At 53.7% G+C, this 13,312-nt stretch overlaps 2 protein-coding genes across 8 annotated transcripts in view; one reads left to right on the plus strand and one right to left on the minus strand.

Annotated features, from left to right (window-relative positions):
• The first annotated feature begins 136 nt into the window (after window positions 1-136).
• On the plus strand, window positions 137-2,706 carry TSSK6 (testis specific serine kinase 6). Its single transcript, XM_004422914.3, has one exon. The coding sequence runs from the start codon at window positions 799-801 to the stop codon at window positions 1,618-1,620; it is 822 nt and encodes a 273-aa protein (XP_004422971.1). The 5' UTR covers window positions 137-798; the 3' UTR covers window positions 1,621-2,706.
• A 2,247-nt stretch (window positions 2,707-4,953) lies between these two features.
• Window positions 4,954-13,312, minus strand: part of GATAD2A (GATA zinc finger domain containing 2A) — a 97,520-nt gene continuing 89,161 nt past the window's right edge. For 6 of the 7 annotated variants that reach the window (XM_087443427.1, XM_087443422.1, XM_087443428.1 and 3 more), the window contains 4 exons: window positions 11,788-12,086; window positions 11,044-11,118; window positions 10,559-10,754; window positions 4,954-8,447 (listed from right to left, as the gene is read on the minus strand). In XM_087443427.1, coding sequence (XP_087299553.1) covers window positions 8,317-8,447; window positions 10,559-10,754; window positions 11,044-11,118; window positions 11,788-12,086 — 701 coding nt within the window. In that variant the 3' untranslated portion in view covers window positions 4,954-8,316. The remainder of the gene's footprint in view (window positions 8,448-10,558; window positions 10,755-11,043; window positions 11,119-11,787; window positions 12,087-13,312) is intronic. The other variant, XM_087443425.1, reaches the window with a different exon arrangement.

Consider the following 13,312-nt stretch of genomic DNA (forward strand, 5'->3'; position numbering starts at 1 on the left):
TGAGTGTGGCGGAAGCGGCCCCGCAGGTCTAGGGCACGGCTGGAAAACCTAGGGCGCCGGTGCAGCGACTGCACAGCGTGGGAAAGCCCCAGCAGCGAGGCCTGGGGTCGACTGCGCGGCCCGGCTGCGGCTGAGGAGTCCTCATTTCTTCTTTTCCCAAGTGGGGCGTGGCTCAGTCGGTGTCGACGCCTGGAGCCCGTCCGGTCGCCCCGGTCCTTGCACTAAAGGACGTCACGTTCACCTTCCCTCTGGGGTGATGTGCTGGCCGGTCATAAACTCCAAGCTCCTGAGGGAGCCAGGTCACCGAGTTAAGCCCCCTTTCCCGTTTTCTCTCCCCCGGAGGGCTCTGCGGCAGCCCAGGGCTCCACATGGTTAGGGCTGGGTACACGAAATTGGGGGGCAGTTGCTGCTCAGATTCGAACTCACGAGGAGCTGCCCCAATGCTAGACACGGATTCCGCTACTCAGTGGTGTTCGGGATCCCTTGCTAGTAGCCTCTCATCGGGAACTGGGCCATTCAGACAGATGATGAGTCACAAAGCCCGAGGGCCTTGGGGGACCCCGCGGGGCGGGGTCCAGGCGGCCCCCACCCCGAGGCAAGGTGACGCCCGTGGTCACTTCACAAGGCAGAAATTGTTACCTGGGCAATAAAAGGCACCACAGCGGCGGAGGCCCGGGAGTGGGCACATGGGGGTGCGGGTGTGCAGGTGCCAATCGCCATGGGTTAGGCCCAAGATCGGAGTCCGGCCGCCCCCCGACAGCAGCCGCCTCCTGCTCCCCGCGCACCCCAGGCGCCACCATGTCGGGCGACAAACTTCTGAGCGAACTCGGCTATAAGCTGGGCCGCACGATAGGCGAGGGCAGTTACTCCAAGGTGAAGGTGGCCACGTCCAAGAAGTACAAGGGCACGGTGGCCATCAAGGTGGTGGACCGGCGCCGAGCGCCGCCCGACTTCGTCAACAAGTTCCTGCCGCGAGAGCTGTCCATACTTCGCGGTGTGCGGCACCCGCACATCGTGCACGTCTTTGAGTTCATCGAGGTGTGCAACGGGAAGCTGTACATCGTGATGGAGGCAGCCGCCACCGACCTGCTGCAGGCTGTGCAGCGCAACGGGCGCATCCCCGGGGGGCAGGCGCGCGACCTCTTTGCACAGATCGCCGGCGCCGTGCGCTACCTGCACGACAACCACCTGGTGCACCGCGACCTCAAGTGCGAAAACGTGCTGCTGAGCCCGGACGAACGCCGCGTCAAGCTCACCGACTTTGGCTTTGGGCGCCAGGCACACGGCTACCCCGACCTAAGCACCACCTACTGCGGCTCTGCCGCCTACGCGTCGCCTGAGGTACTCCTGGGCATCCCCTACGACCCCAAGAAGTACGACGTATGGAGTCTGGGCGTCGTGCTCTACGTCATGGTCACCGGGTGCATGCCCTTCGACGACTCGGACATCGCGGGCCTGCCCCGGCGACAGAAGCGCGGCGTCCTCTACCCCGACGGCCTCGAGCTGTCCGAGCGCTGCAAGGCCCTGATCGCCGAGTTGCTGCAGTTCAGCCCGTCGGCCAGGCCCTCAGCGGGTCAGGTAGCGCGCAACGGCTGGCTGCGCTCGGCGGACTCCAGCTAGAAGCCGGGGTTCCCGCCATTCCCGCGGCCCCGAGCACTGCGCAAGCGCAGCGCACGAGCGACAGGCGAGCTTCAGGAGTACTGCGAAGCCGCGGCGCGCCACCGCGCACGCCCCCTTCCCCCTCCCCCTGTCCCTCGACGGCGGGGGCCCGCAGTCGCCTCTGTCTGGAATCTAGCTCCTCCTCCACGGTTCCGAGAGTAGGAGGGCGCATACGCTTCCTCGATTCCGCGTGAAAAGGCCCCAAGAGGGGGCGGCGCGAGAGGAGATGGAAGCGTTGCACCTGCGCGGAATGAGTGATGGCTGCGCGGCGGGCGATGGCTTCCCCAGCCAGCCATGCAAGTCGGTGGGGGACGGCACGCCCCGGACGCCCCCTTAGAACTTGCAATAAACTCGCTCTTTCTCGCACCTGGCTCTAGCGATGGCTCCCTTTTAGGGAGCAGAGGGGAGGGAAGGTCGCTTCCGCCGAGGAAGGCAGGCGCCCCATTTTAGAGAAAGGCTTGTTGAGGTTCCTGCTCTAGGTCTCAGAAGGGAGTTGAGAAGATTCAAACCGGACCTTTTGGGCTCCCCAGCATGGGCAGACTCGAAGGGGATTTGGGGTCGTCCCCAGGCTCATGATGGTGCTGGCAATGGAGATGCTGGGCTGGGGAGCAAGGACCACAGCACCCTTCCTGTGTTTAAAAATGGAACGGCCGGGGCGTGGGGGCCATCTTTCTCGACATAAACTGAGCGTTTACAGATGAGGGAATTGAGATATCTTGGGCAAGATGTCACTTGCCCAAGAACACAGCTAGGGTTTGAACCCAGATATGGCTGAAGTAGGGTGGGGAGGTGTGGAAGTTCTCTTTGGTGGGGTCAGAGGGGGAGAGTCGAGGGTAGGGCATGGGTTGGCTGGGCAAGCTGGTTCATTCAGTCCTCTGTTCATTCGTGCATTTATCGAGTGCCTGGTGTATGCCAGGCTCTGGGACTCAGCAAAGAGGCTTGGATTCATCCCTGTGCTTAGCGAGGAGGCAAGTGAAAAGTGAAGGAAAATAAAATGGTGTAGAAATAAAATAATTGTAAGTTGTGCTAAATGCCGGGTCGGGGGTAACCAAGGAGGGACTGAAGCAGGGATGTTTGAGCTGAGCCCTGCAAGAATCAGACACTGGGGCCGGCTCCGTGGCTTAGTGGTTAAGTGCGTGCGCTCTGATGCTGGCGGCCAGGGTTCAGATCCCGGGCGCGCCCCAAGGCACCACTTCTCCGTCCAACGCGAGGCCGAGTCCCACGTACAGCAACTAGAAGGATGTGAACCTATGACATACAACTATCTACTGGGGCTTTGGGGGGAAAAAAATGAATAAATAAAATCTTAAAAAAAAAAAAAAAAGAATCAGACACTGGAAGCAGCAGAAGGAAAGTGTTCCCAAGACTGAATGGAGCTCCTGTGGCTGAAATAGAGAGGGAGGGAGAGGTGGAGAGGTAAAGATGTATGTCCTGGAGAGGGGACCCCACGGGCCTGGGCGAGATTGGGGGTTATTTTGCCTACATTGAGGTTCCTGGGTTTAGTGACAGTGGCTGTTTGTCATTTGGGGTGCATGGGAAACGTCTCCCTAAGTCCTAATTCTGTCTGCCTCCATTTGAGCCCCACACTGTCCCTGAGGGAGCTGCTCAGCTGTGGGTCCCCATATCCCATATCCCACACCTGCTCACTCACCCTCCATGACTTTCAGGTGCCCTGGGGATTAAGTGCCAGCTGTCCCCTCAATTCCTTCTAACAGGCTGTGCACCCACACCCCCCATTTGCAGATGAGAAAATAGAGGCTAAGAGAGGGGAAGTGCCTTGCCTCCAATCTTGGCTGGTTTACATCAAAGCTGAGACAGAAAACCCAACCCCTCTGGTTTACGCAAGAAGGGTGCCTCTCCTGAACTAGGCCATGCCTCAGGCTCCCCACCTGGAAAATGGGGGCAGGAACCTATCACAGGGGTTGTTGGGAAGAGGCATGGCTCACTGGAGGGCTGGGCCCCCAGCTTTCTCAAGTTTCCCACTGCACTGGGAATAAAACCCACATCCTTGCCCCTTTCCCCCACCCTCCAGCCACACTGTCCTCCTTGTCCTCGACCTGCCACACTTATTCTCACTTCTGAGCCTTTGTATTGGCTGTTCCCACTCCCTGCACCACACTTTTCTCTTCATTCAAGACTTGGCCTAAAAGGTCACCTCCTCTCTGACATCCTCTTCTTTCCCTCCTTGCCCTTGTCACAAGGTGCAATCCCAACACCTGCGGTGTGGCACATGCCTTTTTCTGTCCACCGATGAATCTGTGTGAGCAATGAGGCCCAGGTCTCCTCCTGCCCTGTGACCACAGACCCATGCCTCAGTTCAGAGAGCACAAGGTCTCAAGGACCAGGGCGAGTGTCCTATTTGTAGCTAGAGAAGTTGCTCGAGACTCACCCCTGGTCCATTGAGGAGCCTGTGCCTGATCCAGGGAAGACTCACTCGAGGGCTTGTGTGGAGCCCTTGAGAAAGCACCCCATAATTGCACTTCTCAAGGCCAGTGGTGGGGTGTGGGGCACCAGTTAGGGTATGTCATGGGTGGAGCAGGACAGGCTTGGGTTTAATTTGTCATGTATTCTACCAGCTCTGTGCCTTGCCCAGGTGAGACCAAGCTGACCGTGGCATTGGGGAAGGCCGTCAGCCCCCAGACTGGAGGCAGGAATGCCCCCAAAACAGGAAACAGCAAAAAAAATAAAAGTGCCTAGGAAAATAGGGTCATATTTTGTGCACATTGGACTTCACTAAAATGATTACGTCTCCCTTTGTGAATGAAACTTGAAACAGTGTGTCAACCTCTGGAAACAAATTTTCACCAAGAACTGTTCATTTCAGAGTCAGCTAATGGCTGATGGCTCCTGGCTCCATCTGTGTTTAGAATCCACATCCATAACATCACATCCTGCAGCAAACACACCCAATGCGGTGCCAAGCCTGAAAAGCACTCCAGAAAAACCGGCCACTCTGGGGTGGAGACTGACAGGGGCTAGGAGCCAGCCCGACAGGCAAAACCCACAAGATTCTCACCCCACTTCTCCAGCTCCGTGGGTAAGCAGGCACAAAGCCGCAGGTTCTGGAGGAGACAGAGGCCCGGAAGTGAGGCCACAGTTGCCCAGTTGGAGAGGACTCAATCCCTGTGGGAAGTGAAATCTGAAAGAAGTCCAAGAAGCAGGTGTCTCATCCTTTGCTCCCGGTTAACAAAAGTCAGCCTGCTGCACCTTCCCAAGTCTCCAAGCTGCCCCAAAGCTGGGATGAAATAATGCAGAGAAACCAGGGCCAAGGGGACGAAAGAAAAATACAGCCAATACATCTTCCATCTCTTTATTGTCTTTCAGATTCTAAAACTTCCTCATGACACAATGTATAGCCATTGATTCCAGCCTCTTTGTTATTGGAACTTTTATTCCGGTTTGGTGGCCGTTTTTTTTTTTTTTTTTTTACATTTATTATCAAAGAATTAGAGTCACAATAAATACAAGTGACACCCCCCCCAACAAACCACCTCCCAAATACCCTGCACTAGTGTAACTGTCTATTACACTTTGTTAAAGATTATAAAACTTTAGCTGTCCTTTTATAAAAACCTCAGTCCAAGTTCTTTAGGCAAATGTCACGTGCAGCATAATTCAGCATCAAAGAAAAACCCTATGGTGGAGCAGCAAGGACCGTCTTTTCCATTATTTACACCCCTGTGATGAGAATATATTATTTATATAGAAAACTACTCCCTGTGTCTGTCTACAGGAGTGAGGTGTGGAACACAGGAGCCACGAGAAACAGCAGGACTGTACTCAGTGGCCTCTTTCATTCTCTCTGCACTGGGGCGAACTTTTGCTTCACAAAGGTCTTGGGGTACAGACAGGACCACAGGCCACCCCGGGAGAAGGGCCACTATCGACCTTGTTAAAGGTGTGGGTTCAGACGTCATAGATGGGACACTGGGGACCAAAGTCCCCATAACATGGTCAGACAGCCAGAGTCATGGGCGGCTCCAGGTAGACACATATCTGTGTGAGCATGCAAACGTGTCCCCGTGGGTCCACACACACAGTCATCAAAATGGGGAAGGATGAGCTCTGTGAACCCCCCCACCCCAGTCCACAGAGCAGCTGACATTTTGAAGTTTCCAGTTGCCATCAAGGGTTCATGTCACAGATAACTCGGGACCATTACAATCTACGTCATTTGGAACTGATCGCTGCCACATTCTCATTGCTCCTGGGAACCAGGTCCTCTCAGCCCCGAGGCTCCCAGGGGGAGACCAGGACCCCAGCACCTTGGTCAATTTTGAGGGGTGAGCTTTGCTGCTGGGAGAACACCCTTAACATTAATATCCTTTCCTAGTATGATGAAACTCCACACCCAGAGAGGTATTTAATAATGTCTTTTCCTGTAACATCATAAATTTCATCACACAACCACCCATTTAGGGCTTATCACAGAAGCTGCAGTACAAAGCGGGAAACTAAAGGAAAAAAAAGAGGATAGTAGTTTTGAGACAGTAGAAATGAACTAAAGATTAAGGCATCTCATGTTCTTGTCCCCCCCCCCCCAAAAGCTGTTTACATCACAGTAAATCACCCCTGATGGGACGGTTCCCAGGGATGCTGGGCTGGAGGAGGCAGGGCCTGGCCATCTCATCCTCTACCTGTGGCAGTCAGGTTTGTACTGAATTCAAACCTGGCCCAGAGGAGAAGTCCAGCCAGGCAAGGTGGGGAGAGGTGGTTCCTGAGCAGTGACGAGCGAGGTTCTGATGCGGCTCAGCTCAGGGCGCTGGAGTCACAGACCCAGTCAACCCCAGCCGTGGCACACTCCTCCAGTGCAGAGGTGACCTTGGCCCAGATGCCTGATCCCGAGTTACTGCACAGAACTGAGGTCTGTTTGCCGGGAGAAAAGGCCGGCCTGGATGCTCCTTCTTGGGGGATTTGGAAAATCTGGCCTGTGTCACTGAACAGAGAGGGCTAACAGCTCAGGGTAGTATAAGACAGGTATTTATTTGCCAGGCACACAAAAAAATGCGAGGAGTAGAAATGTTTGCATACTTCTGATTTTTTGGTGTAAAAACACACCCTTTCCCCCTCCCCATCCTGAATGTCAATTTCTCTCCTTTCCCCCAAATCCCTGGATCTTGGAATGGAAGCAACCCTTCCCCGCCCTCCCCTCCTTCAGCCCATCTAAGTTATGCACCCAAAACAAAAATCTATGAGAAATTTGGGGTTTTACACAACAAAAAATTAGAGCATTTTGCAAAACTAGGTTTTCTACTGCGTGTCAAAAAGGTTTCCTAAACACTGATATTCACACACCATGAGAGAAGGGGTTAAATGAGCCTTTATTAGAATGTTGTAGCAGTGTGTTTGAAGAAGGTGGCCCTACAAAATAAGGATTTTAAATTAAGTCCCTAACTGCATGGATAGGAAAACCAGGGCTGGGGCTGAAGTGGGGAGCAGTGTACTCTGTCTCCACACGCATATGCACACACACGGGATGCCCTTGCACCTGCATGGAGCCAGCCTGTGCACAGCGCACACACAACAGTTTCCGCCTTTCCTCATGGAATCGATTTTTAAAGGAGTGGGAGAAACCAAAACAAAACACAACTGAGAACAGACCTGATCCTTTGTAAGACATTTATGTAGACTCTAAAGAGGGTAAAAGAAAGTCTGAAGGCGAACCCTGGCAGCATGGCCCTGCTTTAAGGGAAGGTTCTAAACTAGACCCAAATGGATACCTTGAAGTTTGGGGGCGGGCAGGGGCACTTCCCCACCCAAACACACCTGACAGGAGCACAGGCCAGGGCAGCTTAGGATGTTGTCCATCAAAATAAGTAGGAAAAGAAAAGGAAAACATTTAATAAAATAAACCACAACAACAACAACAAAAACAACAGCCTGCCCCTCCAACTTCACACTCAGGCTCTGGATGTCGCTGCTGATTCTCTCCTGCCTCCTTGTTCAGCGACACGGGGCTCCTGGGCTCCCAGGCTGGGTCTGGGTTGCAGTTTGTTCTTCTGCGAAGTGTGGGAGGTCAGGGGTCTCTGGGATGAGCAGCAACAGAGGCCTTCTGATGGAGCAAGGGTTGGATGGTCAGCGGCCCACTCTCCGGGCGTGGGGGCTGTGCTCGGCAGGGACCCTTGGGTATGCAAGGTTTACTTTAAACTCCATCATCATGAGGTGATTAAAAAAAAAAAATGTCAACCTAGAGATTGCCACGAAGGAAGGCAGCCAAAGACTGGGAGGGTAAGATAGGGAAAAGCAAAAACAAAACAGAACGCTCCACTTGACTTCAGAAGCCCTGGGCGCTGGTCTCGCCCAAGCATGTCACAGTGTCCAGGGTGAGCCATCCATGTGCCCTGCTGGGGGCCGAAGGGGAGGGCTGGGAGCAGAACCAGCCCCTGAGGTCTGCTTTTCTGCTGGTGTTGGGCAAACTAAAGGCAAAGAAAGGAAGAAAGCCCATAGGGAAGGTCCCCCAGTGATAATCCTCATCCACCTGTGAAGTGCCCCCCCAGCTGCGACGAGACTTTGCAGCCAATGAACGGAGGTCTCCCTTCTGCAGCACAGCTGGTACTGGCTCGCTCTCTCGGGGAGCATGGTGTCTTCCCAAGCGGAGGGTGGCAGGGCCAGGTGGGAGGGAGAAGGGAGCCTGTTCTCCACTGGGCCCGGCTCGCACTATTTCCATGTGGCCGACTGGGGGATGGAGCGTGGTGGGATCATGTCCAGGAGGTACTCTCGCTGGCGGTCCACGGCCGAGGAGGTCTTGTGCACTGCCAAGCTTGGGCTGACAAACGCAAGGGCCCCGCCTGCAAAAGAATAGAGGGACAGGCCGAGACGGCCCCTGTCGAAGGAGGCTCCCAGGAGGAATCCAGCCTCAGCTGGGCCAACCAAGCACAGGTGGCACAAATCCTAGGCCTTGGAGCTGAAGAGAATATAAGAAATAACCCAACTGCCTTCCCAACATTCCCAGCCTCTGCTGCGGTAACCCCAATAATCACATTCTGTCAGCTACCCAAGAGCTACATCTAAACTGAGTTGTTTACCACAGTGCTGTTAAGAACAGTGAAAAACCACAAATGACTAATTGTGCAACTGGGCAATCCAGTATGACAGAACATTATGCAGCCATGAAAAATGGCCCTGTCCTCAAAAGAGTTTTTAATGATACAGCAAAGTTCTCTCATGAAAATGTTAAGAGGGACATGGAATGGCGAACACAGCATGATCCCTCTGTAGGACACACGTTTACACACAGGACCCTCAAGTGAAGAGGCAGACTGGGGAGAAGCCCCTGAGCACAGCATTGGTTCTCCTGGGGTGGAAAGTACCATTATCTTCTCCTCGCAGCTATCTTCTCTCTTTGTATTCTCCAAACTTTCACAATGAACAAGTGTCACTTTTATAATTGGATAATAAAGAAATGACCGCCACACATACCAGCACACACAGATTTTTGGCTGGCCTTGTGATAAGGTGTGCCCAGACACCCAGCTGCAGCAGGGCACCCCAGAGTCACTGTGTTACCTTGAGACTATTTTTGGTGGAGGTTAATACATTCTGTGGAACAAGTGTTCCGAGGTCAAATGCACTAGGGAACCCTCCCTGTGTGTTCAAGGCTGGCACTCCAGAAACCTGCTGTTTCCCTCAAACCACCACCCAGAAACTCAGGGTGACCAGGAGCACTGGCAGAACTCTTCTGGAAAATGCTGCTTTTAAACTGTGACTCTTTTTACCTCTAATCCTACCGTTGAACACAGCAACTATTTATTCCTTCACATTCCCTTTCAAACATTACCTTTATACACACACACACAGTTTTCACATTGGTGGTATCACTGCATACATACCATGCACACTTGTATTTGACTTTTCCCACTGATTTCATATACTTGCAAGTTTCCCATAAAAGGAATTTCCAACGAGCCTGTGCATTCTTTACTGTTATCTTAACACGCTGAGCAAAAGTATCTCTGCCTGGTTTAGGATTACAAATGCCCTCTGCTCTCCAGGCTGTGTGGATTCTTCTGCAGTTGAGTGCAAGTCCTCCCTCCTCTCCTGAGCTCACTCTCCTGGGGCAGACTCTGATACCTGGGCATGTTTCTAACTCGTGGTCAGCTGCATGCACAGTGGGCTCCCGTGTTTTGTTTGCACGGACAGTCTAGCCTTTCCCAGTTCTGACAAAGGAGACATTTTATGACGGTGCCTCTTCTTCCTACAGGGATGCAGCGACCACGGGCGGACACTCACTCTCACGATGAGAACACTCGGCTGTCTCTTTCTCTCAGCCCCTTTGTGCCTACCTTTTCCACTTTCCCATTTTTGATCCCCGCCCCTGTCCCAGGGTCCCCGTCCTTCTCCTTGCATTCTTGATCTCTTTTGTACTTTGCACCAGCTGACCTGTCCAATCCAGAGGGGAGGAAGAGAGTGTCTCACAGAGCAGGGAATGAAGGACACTGTCTGGGTGAGCAATAAATGATATTAGTGCACCAAGAAAGGTACAACGTAACAGCAAAAACAGGTATTCCCAACAGCAGGAAAGGGCAAGGGGAGCATGAGTTGGCAAGATGAGCATCTGTGCTGACAGAAGTCCACTGGATGTGGGGGGAGATACTGCCTGAACTGGATCTGCCCCATGTTTCGGGTCAAGGGCTGAGAATTTGGTACAGAGCGTGCAGATATTGAGGGCGATTAATATCTACCCAGGGCTACCACTTGTTCAGGGTGTCCTAGTTAGTGAACAGAAGAGAATGAGCTGAAGAGTTGGAGGAGTTGCTCTCAGAAAGCAGGCCTGGGGGTTCAAGGCCCTTGGTGCCGCTTCCGTTCACCCTGTGCATGTGCACGTCTTTGTTAAAAACAAGGAAGGTGTGGATCTGACCATGGCAAGGTCTCTACTTTGAGCCCCATGGGGGCTGCCCACCTGTACTCAGAGGTGCCTTCTTCCAGTTGGAGGTGGTGTTGCCCTTGCCAGCACTCACAGCTCTCTCGGAATGTCTGCCCGTCCTGCTAACAAGGGCTGTGGCCGAGGCTGTGTTCTGCAGTTTGGGCGACTGGCTGAATGTGTGCAGGACACCTCGAGGTGTGGTGGCCGAGCCCCGTGACAGCTGGCTGGAGGCCTAGAGTGGAGAAAGGGTGCAGCGGCTCACGTGGGGAAGCAGGTGGCAAAGAGCAAGACGCTCAGCGCAGCCTCTCCTTGCTCTGGCCGACCTCTTCCCACCCACACAGGGTCCCTAAAGTCCAAAATCAGGAGACCAGGTAAGTTACACCGAGGGGAGAGGGGAAGGGAAGGAGACAGACAGACAGACGCAGGCAGCATGACAGTCGGCGACTGACGTGGTCACGGTCTGGGACGTGAGGGCTGGTTGGTGGCGCGGTGCAGGGGGCTCCCGGCACCGCAGTTCTGACCTGTAGCACAGCCCCGTTACTCCAGTCGCGGGCCTCTCCTGAGCGGAACGCCAACTTACGCCGGGGTTTTATGACCTACACAAATGGGGGTTGAAATTGAGGTCAGCACTGTCCCAAGCTGGCCTAGGGTGACCTAAAGTGACCAAAGAGCAGCAGCTGTGGCCACGCGAGGCCCAGTCCCCACAGGACAGGCTGTTTCCCGAGGGCAGCACAGACACCCACTATGTGGGGATCTTGAGAAGATATATTTATTAGTGAATTACAAATGACTTCCAAGGATACAAAAAATTGCCAATGGGGAGTTTTGGGTCTACAGGGGGTGGGAAAGTAAAGCATTAAAAAAAAGCAGCCAAAAAAACTTAATTTCAAACTTGCTTCTCTCCTTAATTTAGCTAGAACATTTCTTCCAAATGCCCCTTTTGTATCTCAATGTGGCTTTCAGAAAAGTCCTTTAAGACAAGAAGTACTTGTCAGCCGGCACACTGCGAGTGAAAGCTACAAAATCTAAAAAAACTGCAAATTAGTATTTTTACCACCAAACGCCACCATTAAATGCAATCTAGACGCACAGTTAACAACCAGGCAGATGATCGATGAATGTGGGGCAGAACGTCAGAACATCTTGACTGCTAGTGACAACTCCCTGCCAAGGGAATGCGGCCCCTCTCCTGGAAGGCGAGGCCGCCCAGCCCACGTTCTCAGGCTGCAGGGCCACAGCTCCGGCCCTCGGACAAGGACTCTCACCTGCTTCAGCGTAGGGTGCGGGGCAGCAGCAGGCTCAGCCTTGGCCTGCGCGGGGGCAGTGCCCTGCTGCAGGAGGCGCTGCTCGATCTCCTGCTCCTGCTGCAGCGCCTTCACAAAGGCGGCCTTCAGCCGGCTTGTGTGCTCCACCTTGAGCGCCTTCTTCTGGTTGGACGCCATGCAGTTCTCACACATTATGGCGCCACCCTTCTCCTCCCGCCAGCGGCACGTGAAGTCCGTCTTGCACTGGGCACACATGTAGGGCTCTCGGGACAGCACAACAGCAGCTGACATCCTGCCTGCTGCAGGGAGAGATGGGTGGGCTCACATGGAAGGAACAGGATGCCAGAGTCAGAACCCCTACCATCCCTGGGCAGGATGAGAATGCGGGAGAGAGCAGGAGCAGCGCCCTGGGCTAAGTGGCTCAGGCGACATCAATAAACAAAAGCCCCAGTTGACGTTATCTGTTTGTTTAGTTTAGCAAACACATATTGAGTGCTGACTGTGTGCAGACACTAGGCCAGCCTCAGGGAAGGTTTGTGGGTAGAAGCAAAGTTGAAGCGCTTTGGAAAACGCAGGTTAGGCGTCCTGGGTATTAACTCGCAAAGATATTAGTGGAGTCAGATTGGCTTCTCCTGATCACCTTTCCCACCTGCAGCACAACATTAGATCTCACAGGCAGCTGTTTCTAACCCTCCCACACCTCATCACCAGTGGAGAGGAGATGGTGACCACTCCAGGCCACCACCTTGCTGGAATGGGCACCCTGGCTAGTGGGCGAGTTAACTAAGGGCTGATCAGTGAGTGAGCGTTCATATTGACAAGCACTGTGATCCACGCCTTGTAGATCAAGGTATTTGTTTCACACAACAACCTCCTGAGGCAGAATCTCCAACCACATCGTCCCAAGGAAACGGAGGCCAGGGTGATGAAGTGACCTATAGAGTCACATGGCCAGTCAGTGGCAGGGTCAGGACTCATAGCTGCTGCCTGGCTGAGGGGACATGGCCACTCTGGGGCCTCAACCCCCTTGCCTGGGAGATGAGAACATGGCATCTCCTCAGTCAGCCACAGGAAGGGTGACCAGCGACGCAATATAAAGCGCCTACTGAGGTGTAGCGTCAATACTCTTTTTTTTTCTTCAATGTACATATTTTCGCCATTCAATGTGCAGGACGGGGTGTTTTTTGCATTTTGTTCCTATCTTTTCTGTGTCCAGCACTCAGGGTTGTTTAACTGCCTCTTGAGCATTACAGACCATGGTGCTGAGAGACTCTTGGCCTTCTCCCCCTCCCCCGCAGCCCTGGGCCTGCCTGAGCTGACCCTGAGCACTGAGGGGCTGTGCAGGAACCAACTCTGGGTGGACCTATCACCCCACAAAGCAGATGAGAGGTCACTTGTCCAAGCTGCCTGCAGCCCAGGGTCTACCTCAGGTCACCAGCTCTGGGCCCCTGCCTGTAGCTAACATGCTCTGGTAAGAAGAGCACATCTTCTTCCACATGTCCAACCCCAGAGGATTTGGTACCTG

This window comes from Ceratotherium simum, chromosome 18, assembly GCF_057802395.1.
Source record: "Ceratotherium simum simum isolate JZ-2026a chromosome 18, ASM5780239v1, whole genome shotgun sequence".
In the NCBI taxonomy this organism is placed as follows: Eukaryota; Metazoa; Chordata; class Mammalia; order Perissodactyla; family Rhinocerotidae; genus Ceratotherium; species Ceratotherium simum.

What these genes read in the sequence shown, in the direction of transcription:
- TSSK6 (XM_004422914.3), top strand. Translation starts at nt 799, where the DNA reads ATGTCGGGCGACAAACTTCTGAGCGAACTCGGCTATAAGCTGGGCCGC.